The sequence below is a fragment of the Scheffersomyces spartinae genome, assembly GCF_019049425.1.
Source record: "Scheffersomyces spartinae strain ARV_011 chromosome Unknown scaffold_11, whole genome shotgun sequence".
Classification (NCBI taxonomy): domain Eukaryota; kingdom Fungi; phylum Ascomycota; class Pichiomycetes; order Serinales; family Debaryomycetaceae; genus Lizanozyma; species Lizanozyma spartinae.
Window position 1 is genome coordinate 302,566 of NW_025065058.1, and position 15,855 is coordinate 318,420.

At 37.1% G+C, this 15,855-nt stretch overlaps 6 protein-coding genes and 1 non-coding gene across 7 annotated transcripts; 5 read left to right on the forward strand and 2 right to left on the reverse strand.

The window, feature by feature from the left end:
• STB3 (Stb3p) lies at positions 1-2,223 on the forward strand (the record flags this gene model as incomplete). The annotated part of the gene is made up of 1 exon (XM_043191489.1): positions 1-2,223. One exon carries the CDS (start codon positions 1-3, stop codon positions 2,221-2,223), a length of 2,223 nt encoding a protein of 740 aa, XP_043049132.1.
• A 508-nt stretch (positions 2,224-2,731) lies between these two features.
• On the forward strand, positions 2,732-5,113 carry CDC47 (DNA replication licensing factor MCM7; the record flags this gene model as incomplete). Its single annotated transcript, XM_043191490.1, has 1 exon — positions 2,732-5,113. The coding sequence occupies one exon, from the start codon at positions 2,732-2,734 to the stop codon at positions 5,111-5,113; it is 2,382 nt and encodes a 793-aa protein (XP_043049133.1).
• A 1,042-nt stretch (positions 5,114-6,155) lies between these two features.
• KQ657_000656 (uncharacterized protein) lies at positions 6,156-6,779 on the forward strand (the record flags this gene model as incomplete). Its single annotated transcript, XM_043191491.1, has 1 exon — positions 6,156-6,779. One exon carries the CDS (start codon positions 6,156-6,158, stop codon positions 6,777-6,779), a length of 624 nt encoding a protein of 207 aa, XP_043049134.1.
• A 69-nt stretch (positions 6,780-6,848) lies between these two features.
• Positions 6,849-8,498, reverse strand: KQ657_000657 (uncharacterized protein; the record flags this gene model as incomplete). The annotated part of the gene is made up of 1 exon (XM_043191492.1): positions 6,849-8,498. One exon carries the CDS (start codon positions 8,496-8,498, stop codon positions 6,849-6,851), a length of 1,650 nt encoding a protein of 549 aa, XP_043049135.1.
• Positions 8,499-11,062: 2,564 nt separating this feature from the next.
• KQ657_000658 lies at positions 11,063-11,154 on the reverse strand. Its single transcript has one exon. It is a non-coding gene; the product is annotated as a tRNA-Lys (tRNA).
• Positions 11,155-11,172: 18 nt separating this feature from the next.
• KQ657_000659 (uncharacterized protein) lies at positions 11,173-11,569 on the forward strand (the record flags this gene model as incomplete). Its single annotated transcript, XM_043191493.1, has 3 exons — positions 11,173-11,180; positions 11,267-11,274; positions 11,337-11,569. The coding sequence occupies 3 exons, from the start codon at positions 11,173-11,175 to the stop codon at positions 11,567-11,569; spliced, it is 249 nt and encodes an 82-aa protein (XP_043049136.1).
• A 1,623-nt stretch (positions 11,570-13,192) lies between these two features.
• KQ657_000660 (M1 family metallopeptidase) lies at positions 13,193-15,832 on the forward strand (the record flags this gene model as incomplete). Its single annotated transcript, XM_043191494.1, has 1 exon — positions 13,193-15,832. The coding sequence occupies one exon, from the start codon at positions 13,193-13,195 to the stop codon at positions 15,830-15,832; it is 2,640 nt and encodes an 879-aa protein (XP_043049137.1).
• Positions 15,833-15,855: the final 23 nt, after the last annotated feature.

Sequence of the window (15,855 nt, forward strand, 5' to 3'; positions counted from 1 at the left end):
ATGACGGAAGTGCCTCTTTACCGTATACTCAATCCGGCCACGCCTCCTTCGCCCCATCTAGCGGCTCACACTCCTTCTTATTTGACAGCACTGTTAGCACGTTCGTCTGGAAATAATAATTCCAATTCCCCCACAACTAATAATCTTCAAACCAACCTATCAGCTGACACGGTGCTGAAGGAACAATCCTCTGCTTCCAGAAATCAGCTGCAACAGCTTGAATCGCTGCTACACCACAATCAACCTTATACTCCGTTCCACTCGTTCCTGGACGGTCCTTTAACTCCTTCAGCTACCCCTTTAGCTCACCGCTTGCCCCGGTTTCACCCTATACCTCAATACTCTATTGGGTCATCATCACGGGCTCAAATCAAGGAAAAGGACACAGAAACAATGAATATTGAATCAAAACCTTCCATTAATCAACAAAAGCAACAGACAGAGTCAAAACCTCCATTGCCCCCAAAGACTGCTTCAACCGTACCAACGAGCAATGACAACGGATCACGTCATCTCCTCTCCACGAGTTCTCCAGAGGGGATCCATGTGGCAAGCCAAATCACTCCTACCAGACTAGCAAACCTCTTGATTCGTAAGGGTCCTTTACCCATTCGTCACATCACATCTCAATTAGCACTTGAAGTGACTAACTTTACTAACTTGTCCTTGTCGAAACAGAGACGGTTAATAATGGCAGCCATGGACCAAGTAGATCCTGAAAACAATGTTGTTTTCGAGAAGATAGGCTGGGGTCAATGGGCTGTACGTAAAGTTGATTCTGATTTCATTGTCACTGAAGGTACAGAGTCTGCTGGTGCCGGCACTGGCGAAACCCATATCAACAATGGCACTAGCATGTCAGAAGGAAATGGTAATGGTGAATCCAGGCCTCCACTTAATGTTCACGATCTTAGAAACCAAACCAATTTGAAATTAGGCTGGTCAAAGAAACAGAACAACAATAGTAATGATAGTAATGGTACAACCAGGAAAGCACTCACAGGGAGAAGAATGTCGGCAGAAAAGTTTAGAAGAGAGTCGATCACCTCTAAGAGTAAGCTGAAGAATCTACATAATGTGCGTCCTCCTACGGACTTCAAAGAAGATATGGCGATTGCCAGTGATCTGGAAGACGAAGACGACAATGCGTTGACAGAATTCGATGAAGATGAAGAAGTAGATGACGACGATGAAGATGACGAAGAAGATTTAGCAATTTCTTCTCACGCTGTTTCTTCTGAGTCTGAACTCTCCTCTGGTCTGGATGTCGAACTCCCCCCAAACTTACTACGCAACGCTACTTCGAATGCTGTTGTTGATGAGGATGCAATTGTGGATGAAGACGAAAAGCCTGTTTTGTTGTCTATCGATTCTCGATCGACTATTCAAGAACCATTCCATGTTAGAGCCAACTCTACCAATTCAATTACTTCAAGAAGGTACTCTAACTCCAATTCCAAACGAATGTCTCCTCCAATCAGATTCGCTAAAAGAGTGCCCATGAAAACAAGTCCTCCACCTCAACAACATGGTTCCTTCTCATCTGCCAGTAGAAGACGTTCTTCTTCTTCCAACAACCAAATCGGGAAGATAGCCAGTACTCCCCGTCACCAGATATTTTCTCGTTCAAGGTTGAATTCGTTTGATAATTTGGATAACTACATTCTTTCTTCTGCCAAAAGCTCTCAGATTCTGGTCAACTCTCCACCACCACCACCTAACGTTTCCGTGTCTTCATATTCAGCAACATCTTCAAATGCTCCTCAAGTAGGAACTCAAACGTTTGTCATCAGTCCTCCTCAAGATGGATACTTGCCAAGTAGAAGAAAGTCCTCATTCAATGAATCTCATCTTCGTCTGACAATTACGTCATCTCCCAACCCTGCTTCTCCCAAGCTTTTACCTGGAGGAGGTCGTAATAACGAAGACATGCAAGTTGATGACGTGGATACAGAAGATGAAGATTGGGAACGTATAGGCGCAGAGAAGTTACGCCAGCAAGAAGCGTTGAACGCTGAAAAAAGAAGAAACGATGCCGGTCATCTACAGAAGAATAGTAATATTAATACCATTTCATCACCAACTGCGGAGCCAGTTGGTAGTTCTCCAAATCATTCGCATACTTCAGGGTCTCCTTCCAAGGACCAAGCTCGTTTAACATTCCATGCTACGGCTGAAGATGAGAGAGCAGCGTTTGCTTTGGTTGATATGATGTCTGTATGATGAACGAACTATGGAGTTTGAACGAAATACCTTTTACTTTTTTATTGTCTCTTTTTTTTTTAACTTTTATCGTTGCTATGCCTTTGCTTTTTGAGTTTCAATTAATTTATTGTCTTGTTTTAATATAATGTCTGTCAGAGACACTCTTTACATATATAGACATTTGTCCAGTCTCTCTTTAGCTTAAACATGTATTTGCTTGGAACTGCCGGTTTGGGCTCGGGTTTCCTGTATCACTATATAATAATATTACTAAATAATATCTGGTTCAATTGTAATAGCTTACAGTTGAAACGTTTAGTACGGTATTATATACTTCAGTCGAGCCTGTATACAACGACAATCCCAATCGGGTATATTAATAGTTTACGCGTAAACAAAAAAAATACATCTATCAAAACAACCACCAACCACAACCGACACTTCTCTCAACAGTCGTAAACAGCTAGCCCCGTGGTGACATTCTGAGTACCGACATTTACTGCTATAAGAATACAAATATACATAAATGTCTGCATCGACCAGCTCGGGAGTGTTACCCTCCATCAACCTCAATGTCAATTATTCCGAAGAGTATAATGAGATTGCTGAGTTTATCCAGGAGTTCAAGTCCACCACATCTGAAACAGAACTTGACGACATCGACATGGAATCGTCCCGAGCCTCTGCTCGGTATTTGGGTAAGAAATACATGACCCAACTTCAACACATTGCAAACCGTAAACAGTCCACTCTTATGGTTGATTTGGATGATGTTCATCAATGGATGCAATTAACACAACACACAGGTAAAGATAGTCTTTGGAGTCATGTGCTCAGAAATACTCATCGCTATCATGAATTGTTTTGTCGTGCAGTCGATTTCCTTTTACCCAATCCTACTATCCCCATGTCCGATCAAGAAGACGTTCTTGATGTGATTTTAGCTCAAAGAAGAAACAGAAACATCCAATTACGTCAAGAGCAACGACAAGAATCTAATGTTATTGCCGAAGGTATTCCAGGAGCTGTAACAGATGATAATGGTGAAGGAGATGACAATACTACGTTCCCTCCAACGTTAACTAGAAGATATCACCTTTATTTCAAGCCTCCTACGGCCACAACTACCACCAAATCTCTTAGTGTCAGAGAAGTTAAAGGTCAACATATTGGTCACTACATTACTGTATCTGGTATAGTCACCAGAGTTTCTGATGTAAAGCCATCCGTGTTGGTTAATGCTTACACTTGTGACCGTTGTGGTTATGAAATCTTCCAAGAAGTCAATTCAAAAGTTTTCACTCCTTTAGTAGAGTGTACCTCCCCCACTTGTCAAGGTGATAACATGAGAGGTCAATTGCACATGAGTTCCAGAGCCAGTAAGTTTTCATCTTTCCAAGAAGTGAAAATTCAAGAATTATCATCCCAAGTCCCCGTGGGTCATATCCCCAGAGCAATGTCTGTACATGTGAATGGAGATTTGGTAAGATCTATGAATCCGGGTGACATTGTTGATATTAGTGGTGTATTTATGCCCTTACCCTATACTGGGATCAGGGCACTTAGAGCAGGATTGTTAACTGAAACATATCTTGAGGCTCAATATGTTCATCAACACAAGAAACTGTATAAAATGGAAGAAATCTCTGACGACACAAGAGATAAAATAAATCGATTACAAGAATCTGGTGAACTTTATGATCTTTTAGCCAAATCAATTGCTCCTGAAATCTATGGACATTTGGATATAAAAAAGATTCTTTTGCTTTTATTGGTTGGTGGTGTTACCAAGGAAGTGGGCGATGGTATGAAGATTAGAGGAGATATCAATGTTTGTCTTATGGGTGATCCCGGTGTAGCCAAATCACAACTATTAAAGGCAATCATAAAAATTGCTCCCAGATCTGTTTATACCACTGGTAGAGGGTCATCAGGAGTCGGGTTAACCGCTGCTGTTATGAGAGACCCAATTACTGATGAAATGGTTTTGGAAGGAGGTGCTTTGGTACTTGCAGATAATGGGATTTGTTGTATTGATGAATTTGATAAGATGGATGAAAGTGATAGAACTGCAATTCATGAAGTTATGGAACAACAAACCATTTCCATTTCCAAAGCAGGTATTACCACCAGTTTAAATGCCAGAACTTCTATTTTAGCAGCTGCTAATCCACTTTATGGACGGTATAATCCCAAATTATCACCCCACGAGAATATTAATTTACCGGCTGCTTTATTATCCAGATTTGATATTATGTTTTTATTATTGGATATTCCTACCATTGAAGGTGACCAGCAATTGGCTGAGCACGTTGCGTTTGTTCACATGACCGGACGTCAACCTGATCATAATTTCAGTCCTCTTGAAGTTTCAACCATCCGTCAAGTTGTTTCTATGGCCAAAGAGTTCCGTCCAGTGGTCCCCAAGGAGATTGGTGAATATGTTGTTTCTGAATACATTAAGATGAGAAAGGAATCATATAGGAATGAGAATTCCATCAAGAAATTCCGTCATATTACTCCCCGTACCCTTTTAGGTATATTGCGGATGTCACAAGCATTAGCGCGGTTACGGTTCTCCAATGATGTTAACCAACACGATGTTGATGAAGCATTAAGATTAATCGATGTTTCCAAATCTTCAATGAATCAAGATGATGATGGTCATAGAGAAGATAATTCTCCTCAAACATTAATTCAATTATTGATTAAAGATATGGCCAGAACCCGTAATAGTTCTCGGTTAGACTTTAATGAAGTCCGGAACAGAGTCATAGCCAAGGGGTTTAAGCAATCAGATTTGGATGAGACCATGCGGCTCTGGAAGCTTTGGGATGTGGCGGATGTTGTTGACGATGGTGAAACTTTAATGTTCTTTGATGTTGATCAAGACATGGACGACCAATAGAGTACCAGTAGAGTAGTGGAGTTTGTATGTATTATTAGTATTGTTATGGAGCACTACTTTAGTTTATATATCGTGCGAAACACTGTCTATGATGTAAAGAATCTTCTTTCCTTACCACCAACCTCATGGAACCTTCTGGTGATCTTGATGCCGTTCCTCGGAGACGTGTGCTGAGAGGCGAAGTGCTTTCGCGTTCAAGTCCAAGTCCAAGATCAAGATCAGCTTCTGTTCCCCCAGTGACCGAAGAGGAGAAACCAGAGGAGTCTGCTACGATGAAAGATAGTACCCCTATGAGGGATCTTCTACAGTTGACAAAGTATTTGGATAATACTGGGTCTGTAGCTCGAGATCACGTATGTATAGATAGCATTGATAGTGTGATACCTCATATTGATAAGACCGATGTGATCCGGTATATCTGGTGATTTACGTCACATTGAGTGATGTGATACATCGTATTGATGATACATCGTATTGATGATACATCAGATTGAGGAATTGATACTAACTTCTTCAGCTTGCCAATGAAAGAACGTTTTTAGCATGGGTCAGGACTTCAATGGCGTTTATCACGTTTGCTATAGGAGTGGTACAATTCTACAGATTGGAATTCAAAGCTATTCAATCACAACTAGAAGCAGAAGGTTCAACTATAAACTCAATATCTCAAGGTAAACGTCATAAACTATTTCATTCCCTAAGTAAACCAATAGCTTTGATGTTTCTTATTTTAGGTGCTTTATCACTTATTTTTGGAACGTTCCGTTATTTCCAAGTCCAATTCCACATGATCAACAACACCTTCCCGGCTGCAAGATTCTCCTTGGTACTACTAGTGATCCTGCTGTTTGCCATTTTAGTCATATTGACCATACTAGACGTACGTTTAACATTGACATGACATTGGCTTGACATGATGACTGGACTAGACGCGGTCACGTGATGTTGGCCACAATTCAGGTGAAAATCTCAAAGTAACTCACTTAATTTATCGTTCAACAACTTACTGTAGACAGTGTTTGTTGATTGTGGTTACAATATAATGACCGACTATTCTAAAGAGACGGTTGTCCAATTGAAGGCTTTATTGAAGGCTAAAGGCTTATCAGTAGATGGAAAAAAGGCTGAGTTGATCCAACGTTTGATTGACTCTGAAGCAGCAGCTGGTAATGGTGAAGTTGTAGAACAACAACCAGAAGCTTCTGAAGCTGCTGCTGCTCCTGCTGAAGAACCAGTTGAAGCCCAACAAGAGCAGCAAGTTGATGCTACTGATCCTACGGCTCCTGCTCCTATTCCTGAAGCCACCAACGGTAATGTGGATCAAGCAGCTGGCGAAGTTTCTGAAACTCCTATTGAACAAGAGCAAGCACCTAAGGAAGTGTCACCAGAAGAGAGGAAACAATTGGCCGTGGAATTATTGACCAAGAAGATTCATAGGGCTGAAAAGTTTGGCGATGAAGCCGCAGCTGAAGTAGCAAAGAAGGATTTAGCTCGTGTGCAGAAGTTTGGTGTTGAATTAGGCACTGCCTTAGCCAGAGAGATTGGATTGGTGGATAAGACTTTAAGTGATAAGAAATTCCACAGAAGAAAGTTCAATGGTAAGAAGAAGAAGAATCATAATAAGGTTACCAAAGGTGGAAGAGGTGGCCGTAACAATAATAAATAATCGTGTTGAACACAGACAGTACCATTTAAATAAAAACTAGATACAAAGAATCACGAGCTCAATGTAGACTCATGCGGTGGTGGAGTTTGAGTTTTGACTTTGACTTTGACTATCATCATCAGAGTAAACTTCATATCTTGTAACTTCATCATACTCTTGTAAAGGATCGTTATCAACTAACAACCCATTGTTGCCTCTGACCCAAATGAAATAGAATATTATCACTGTAAAGTAATACCCCAAAATTTGGGCCCAGAACATCATTTTTGGTAGTCTTTTACCAATTACCATGTATTCAAAAATGGCCAACAGCCTTTGTTCTTCATTAGCGTACTGTTTGGCAAAAAATTCAGGATTGGACAAACCTGATTGGACACCAAACGCAAAGATCCCCACTACAAAGATGAAAAAAGGTACACCAACAATAACGATAACTGAACGTTTAAAAGATTTGGTGATTCTTTCATTGACATCGTCATCATTACCTGATTGAATAGGAGGGAACTTTGCAATCAACTTTTTAGTTTGAAAGAAATAATAGAAGGAACAAATGGACCAAACCATTGGTAATAACAGTACTAAACTCAGGGCCAATGAACCTATGATTGAAACCAACCATGATCTCTTTTTCTGCTGAAGCATCTCAGGGAATAGTGGCATGAGTGTAGGATCATACATTGGTGACAGCACATTAGTAAATAAAAATGTAGCGATACAAATGGCAATGGCATTTATGGTGAACAAAATCTTAACTTTCCTCAGAAGTGCCAGAGGTAATTCTCTATACTTTCTTGAACCATTATGGTAGTAAATCACACCGTAACCCATGGCAAACAATAAAAAGATAGCATTGAAATAAACTCCAAAGAGACTCTCAACCATTCTTAAAACAACTTCAAAGAAATCAAAGGCCTTGTTATCTATGCTACTAGCAATATGTTTGTTCTTCACCCCTAATAAGATCCAATCAATAATATGTACCATGATAATTGGAGGAATCAAGTAGAAAACCGTCAATTTGGACATCACCGAAAGCGAATTCATTGAACTATAATCCTTCCCCACCATTTTCACAATATAATAGAACAAATATCCAAAGATAGCAATACCTAAACTAATCAGGTACTTATATTGAGAATAAATGCAATAACCAGTGAAATCCAATAGCCCATACGAATTTTGGTATCTAATAGGAACTTTAAGCTCTACTAAACCTTCCTTAGGTGGTGCTATATAGACACAATATAAGCCAGTTTCCTTAACGGGGAATATCACATCAACATGTTGTGGGGTATTTGAGTTTTCTTCAGTATCCAAGACAGCAAACGAGTTTAATAATCTTGAAGTATCAATTTCTTGAGGGTATCCTCTCTCTACCACCAACTTGAACTTATCCCCATCAACCACTAGATCGTGTAAATCAGCCCAGTTCGCGTAGTATTCTTGATTATACTCATGGATGCTTGGAACATTGGAGAAGTTGTAGATATCGGTGGCACGGAAGATAAGCACTGGAAGCTTGAAATCTTTGATTTTGTCTGGATCTTCAAGAGTAATCAGGTCAACATATAATTCTATAGTAGCTGGAAGCTTTGATTTGGCATTGTATGTAATAGGGGCACACGATACACCCAAATCCTTATTTAGTATTATGGCAGAGGCTTGACATACCGCCAGGACTGCTGATATTATTACTATCGCAGCAGAAGAGAACCGCATATTGTTTGATGTTAATACGTGGAGTCAACTGAGTCTGTTGGCATTGCGCCTGTTATCTGTTGACACCACATAGCGTTTCTAATATATATATTATATGTAATGTGCGGGTAACCCCTTTATTAAGGTTATGACATAATGTTCGCTAACTGCTGCTTCTTCCAATTCGCCTACAAAGCGTCAGCACGTAATAAACTAATGTACGAGCTGTAATACGATACGCCACTCTGAAGTCTTTGGACGGCAAATAGGAGTTAATCTGTGTATATACTTTATGGTATCGTCACGTGATCAGGTCTAGATGTACGTTATATCAACTTATATATTCAACTACGGCTTATCACATTGTATTAACGTTTCTTCAGCTAAAATAATTGGCCATCACTGCATATAGATTTATTGCAACAATTACAATATTGAATGACAGTACAAATGGAATATGATTAGTCACATTACAGAACAGTGGAGCCTTGATACTTAGCACTACTGAAGTACGGTATATACCACTGTCTGTCATACAAAGTGATCGTATATTAAGGGGGGATTATCTTGTTAGCTGAGTATGCTGTATGCAGTAATATCTACTATCAAATGAAAACTTCAGGGTGCGAAAAAAGGAGAAAATTTGTATGTAAAAGCGAGAAAACTTTTGAATTTAGGTAAGGAAGAAAAATGAGAGTGAGGAAGGCTATAGTATACAAAACCTTTACGAACAATAAAAAGCGCACACAGGAACTTCATGGTAAAATATCCTTGTAGAACTTTTTTCCACTATTATATTCGTAATAGTTTATAATGATTTTTAAACAAAATTCTCATAAATATAAAGAATCTGCTCTTTCTATATACAGGAATTTAATTCATGCTTATTTTGGTGATAAATATTTGTTTAATAAAAGTGTAAATCCTGACTTTCTTGATGCTTATTTGTACTGCTGTTAATCACGGTTGATGTATGAGTTTTGAATTTTCTAAATACATTTTAGATAATTTTTATTTTGAAGATAATACATATAAAAAAAGTATTACTGCTTCTTATATAAGACATGGAAAGTTTGACGATAGATTATATTTAGATAGACATCCTATATTTTTATATAATAAAATAAGTTATAAGGATATAAAACCTTTGCTTTCTATTCAAAATGATAAATTAAAAAAAAATTATATTTTGTTTCTTTATTAAATAATTTTGATATTGGATATAAGGATGATTCATATGGTTTCGATAGTAATATTAATATACTTTATAAATATTTTAATATCCCAGATTCGTCTAAAAGTTGTTTTAGTACATATTCTTTTCCTGAATATGGCGAATATAATTTTATGCATCAGCCTTTACCTTCAATTGAATCTAGGAAAATAGATGATTTTGTTATATCAGATTATAATTTTGAATATATTTCTGCTGATACAGATGCTATTTTTACTATTGAGAAAAGTATTGCTCACCAATATTTGAATCAATTTATTGTGGTGGAGATTTTTATTTGGATGACTACGGAGATATTAAAACTGTAGATGTAAATGAAGATTCTATAATTATGGATATTAGATATGCTAGTAAAGCTCTCTTAGAAAATATTTATTTAGATGAAGCTTTAAGTTAATTATATATAGATCCTGCTTTTTCAGAAGAATTGTTAGAAAAGTACAAACCTTTTTTAATCTTAGGTAATACTTTTTATTCTGAAATAGCTTACGATAGATTTATGGATGTAAATCCTCTTTATAGTACTGCAATTATTTATTCTTTAATAATGTATCATGCAGATATTTCTTCAATGAAAAATGAAATAAATTATTTAGACTATTGTTTAATGGAAGCTTGTAATGATTCAAGTAATTTTGATGCGTTTAAAATTTTATAAAATTTAAATTTAAAATGTTATAAGCGAATTGATTTTAATAAAAAAGAATATTATCCAAATAATAATGAAGAAATTGAACTTAATTATGATGAAATATTTAGCAAATTAAAATTTAACCTAAAAAGTATAAATATTTATCTATACTCTAAGTTAGATAAATACATGATATTCAATTTAGTTAAATAGTATGCCAGCACAAATAGAATATATTGGTGATGATCCAATGAAATCGTTTGGTTTGGGTATCAATAGCGGAAGATCTAGTAAATTAGATGATATTCAAAGAGCTGTTAAATGATTAGATATTCCAAGCAAAAAATATATCTACGAGGAAATAAATACAATTGGAGATATTTCAGAATACGAATTTAAATGTTTGGTACATAATTCTAATATTTGCAAATAGAAGGTGGAGTTCTTTATATTATCCAAATAACAAGTGTTTTTATAATTTTTAATAAATCTGTTTCACCAATAAATTCTTTTATTTCGTTTAATTTATCTACGTTTGTTTCAGTAGCACTAATTCTTTGTAATCCTTTGTAATGTAAATTTTTATTATTTTTTTATCTAGATCATTTAAGTTTAATAATCAATATATCAAGTTAATCCACACTATAACGTTAGGGTACAACTTCTATTAACTGTGGTAATTAAGCCAAAAAATAATGTGGTGAACGATGTTCGGATATAAGCCCGACGCGGGGGTCGAACCCGCAACCTTTTGATCGCTTCTCTTGTTCAAGACTAAGAGTCAAACGCTCTACCGATTGAGCTAGCCAGGCTTGCTCGATGCAGAAGAAATGCCGATGTTTTATAGATATACATAGGCCCAGTTGGTTTTCCCACCAATATATGGTATCATTCAAAAGAAAAAAGTTGGATCTCAACTAAGAGTATATCTGGTATGTACGCGTTCTGTAAGTATTCTGTATGTTATCATGTATAGATGATCTTTAAAAAAAAGTTGGTGGTGATATCTCTCCATTTACACCAGAAACAAGAGATCAAATTGATGAAATCTTTAACACTCCAAGTTTGTCTATCACCAAGTTTGTTTTACCATTTGAACCTGGCCATTGTATTGGTAAGGCCCAAAACTTGTTCAGGTTTATAGATGAGAAGAAGATTGAAGATTGGAAAGCCAACTATGGTGGTCAAAAGAAGCGAGACAACCATATTTTGAAGATAGATACTTAAAAATGTTTTGTTATGAATGGAGGTTGGTATAATTGTAATGAGGTGAATTTACATAATATATTTAGTGTTCGTATATTTAGTGTTCTATAGAAGTAGAAGAATACGAGGGAATGAAATAACGACCTCTAAAAGAAGCCCATAAAGTCAAGAATATAGTATATATATCCATTTGTCTCCGTACAAATACTTCATTATGCATCAATTAAAAGTGATGCGTTATACGAGGACGACATAATGTTAAGAAGTAGTACTCTGAAATCTTATTTGGGTTCATCTTATATCGCAACCAGGTTTATTTAGTGGACTTAACTACAGATCACCACTAATGATCCTCTCCAGATCAGCGCTGTTCAGTCTACAGCCGATGAGATACTCAGAGAGCAGAAGAGTCCGAGTAGAAGGCCAAAGTGGGACTTCTTCGCTTTCCTGACCAACAACCATTTCCTTGGGCTTAACAATAGGAGAAGCATCTGGGGGTTCAATTAAAGGACAAGAGACTTTGAGTGTTTCTTGATCAAGCTCAAAGAGAGTTTATCATTCGATTGTTTCGAATGAACAGTCGCTGTTGTCGTCTTCTGTCGTAGTAGCCATATTCTTGGCTTTGTAAGGCTTAGTTTGGTAGTCAGTGTATTCAAAGATCACGAGGAGAGTCTTTTCAAGTAAGGAAGTTTGAGTTTGTGGAGTAACTAAGATGTTTTCCTTCTCATCGTTCTCAGAAACAATGATAGAGGTGGAGTCTCAATGGTTGAACAATGAGAAAGCAGGGTTGGGTGAGTGCTTGCAGCAGTGCCAATGGTAACGATCAGGTTGCTTGAAGTAGTCAATGCTTTACCAGCTTGGTTGTCTCTGGACATTGGCAGAGGGGTGACATCAGAAGTTAACTCCAGCTCAAGAATTTCTTGTTGTTGGTCGCTTGTTTTGTTAGTAACTTGGTAAGGTGGAGGAGAATTTGGACCTGAAGGATCCGACATTAGTTTTAAGGAACTTCATAATTCAGTAAACTAAAGTGGTTATAATTGAAGAAGAAGAAGAGCAAAGAAATCAAAAAATTCCAGCGACTAAACCTCCTTTTACTAGCCCGAGTTTTCGCAGCCATTAAGAGAGGTTCCATATACTTTTAAAAACACAGAAAATCCCAATTAGGAAATGGCCCCTCCGGTAAATTTCACAGTCAAAATTTACCGAATTGAGTACAGCAGCTAACTAACCTACAATTTTGCAACAAGGTTAAATAAGGGAAGTAATGAGTATAAACTGATGTAAAGTTGTGAGAGTAGGAATCTTGAATGATTGCGCAAAAATAGTTCACTAATAGTGACAATTAATGTCGCATCATTTTATTGCTTCACTACAATGACACAACTATTAGGTACCATTCCCCTCAGACCCTCGGCTGAACAGTTTCAGCATACACCCCTTAGAGCTCCACATGTTTTGTTGTTACTGCTTCAAATAAAGTTTAGATTACCATTCGATTTTCACGTCAACTTTAACTTAAAACGTAGTCGTGCCAATACCAACACAGGTATGTCACAAAATCCGACTTTGTGAGCCATACAATTGTGTAAGAAGAAAGATGCATCGGAGTTTATTCAATGGAAATGTGTGTCACTGTTCTTTATCATGACTGAGACTTACTACGAATCGTTACCTACATTCCTTCGACCTACTCACTACCAATTGGTTGTCCACGACATTGAAGTGGAAAAGGATACATTTTCTGGTGAGGTGAAGATCTCATTTGACGTAACCAACAATACCAAACAAGTCCATGTAAATTATCGGGATTTGAAAATTAAAGATGCCACCATTCATGTCGCTGACGGAAGTATAATTCCGTTAGAGTCCTTGGATGAAAACAAAAGCAAGGAGTATTGTGTTTTGAACTTCACCCAGGAACTTATCGCTGGTCAAGCCGGTGTAGTTTGCCACATTAAATATGATGGTCGTATCCATAGTAATATGGCAGGATTATACAAGTCGCTGTACAATGAAGAAGATGAAACGAAATGGATGTTATCGACCCAATTTGAAGCCACTGATGCCAGAAGAACATTCCCATGTCTTGATGAACCGGCATTGAAGGCTACGTTTGATTTGGAATTGCATGTACCTAAGCAATGGACTGCCTTAGCAAATACACCTGTGGAAAGCATTTCTGAACTTGAATCAGCAAACGTATACAAGTTTGAACGCACTCCCATCATGTCGACTTATTTGGTGGCATGGGCTTGTGGAGATTTTGAATATGTAGAATCTTTCACTGAAGGATTGTATCATGATAATAAGCCATTGCCAGTTCGTATTTATACCACTAAAGGTGGTTACATTAAAGATGCTCAATTAGCTTTGGAAATTGCTCCTAAAATCATTGACTATTTCTCCAAAGTGTTTGATATCAAGTACCCTTTGAAAAAATTAGATTTAATTGCAGTCCATTCCTTCTCCCACAATGCCATGGAAAACTGGGGGTTAATAACCTACAGGTCCACTGCTTTGCTTTACAATGAAGCCAAATCAGAACCATCTTACAAGCAAAAGGTTGCATATGTTGTGGCTCATGAATTGGCCCATCAATGGTTTGGTAACTTGGTCACTATGAAGTGGTGGGATGAGTTATGGCTTAATGAAGGCTTTGCTACATGGGTAGGATTCACTGCTGTGGATTACCTTTATCCTGAGTGGGATATATTTAGCAAGTTTGTCTCTGAGTCATTACAACAAGCATTGACATTGGATGGATTACGGAGTTCTCATCCAATTGAAGTTCCAGTTAAGGATGCTTTGGATATTGATCAAGTATTTGATGAAATTAGTTATTTAAAGGGTGCTTCAACTATTTTAATGTTGTCAAAGTATTTGGGAACCGAATTATTCTTGAAAGGTGTTGCAAATTATTTAAAGAAACACCAATTTTCAAATGCAACCACTCATGATTTATGGCTGAGTGTACAGGAAGTCAGTGGGAAACCAGTAGTTCAAATGATGGAATCTTGGATCAAAAAAATTGGATTCCCTGTTATAAGCGTTGATATTAATGATGATGATTCCAAATTGACTGTCTCTCAATCACGGTTTTTGAATGGTGGTGACGTGACAGAGGATGAAAACCTTGTGACTTGGTGGGTCCCTTTGAATCCTAATAGTAAAACGTTGGAATTAGATGCTTTGGAGGAAAAGTCTGTTGAAATCAGCCTTACTTCAGAACAGAAACTATTGAAATTAAACAAAGATACAAGTGGTGCTTATCGGGTTAATTATTCTTCAGAATTGTTAGATAAACATATCCATCCTTATTTGAATGAATTACTGCCCACAGATCTTGTTGGGTTGATCGCTGATTCTGCAGCTATGGCTAGAGGTGATTACAATTCAACAGTTACTTTACTTAAACTTTTGAAATCAAGTGCTGCTGAAACCACAGATGCTTATGTTTTTTGGTTAGAGCTTAGTAAGATACTTTCTAATTTGAAGACAGTGTTCATTGATGAAGATGATGAAGAACTTAGCAAGGGTTTGAAAGCATTTGTGAAGTCAATCTATGAACCAGAAGCATTAAAGTTATTGAATGAGTTAAAAACAAATGAAACTCAAACAAATGACTTTTTAAGAGTCAATTTAAGATCATTAGTATTGACTGCTGCTGGTTTGAATGGTATTGAACCAGTGATTGATTATGCTTATGAATTATTTTCCAAATGGAGTGAAACAGGAGTAATTGATCCTTCGTTCCGTCTGTTTATATTCACAGTTGTTGCTTCATCTTCTGAAAAGTTTTCCAATTCCAAATTTGATTTAATAATGAAGGAAGTCACGAACCCAAGTTCCTTAGACTCTAGAGAAGTTGCATTATCAGCTTTAGGACATACTGTTGACCCTGAATTCAGTGCTATTTTATTGGGATTACTTTTAAAGACGGATACCATTCCAGTTATGGACTCACATTTCTTGGGAATCCAAATGTCTAAAAACACTGCAACTAGAAGAGCATTTTGGAATTTCTTCAAGGAGAATTATCAATCATTTTATGAGGTAATGAGCTCTAACATGGTTGTATTGGATAGGTTCATTAAATTCACCTTGGGTAATTATCAATCTATGGAGATGTACCAAGAGGTTGAACAATTATTCAAAGATAAAGATGTTCATGGGTTTGAATTTTCATATAAGCAATCATTAGATCGGATCAAGATTAATGCTGTATGGAGAGAAGGGCATAAGGAGGAAGTCAAGGAGTGGTTAAAAGCAAATGGATATTATTAAAAAGAATTCATGATATCATCATC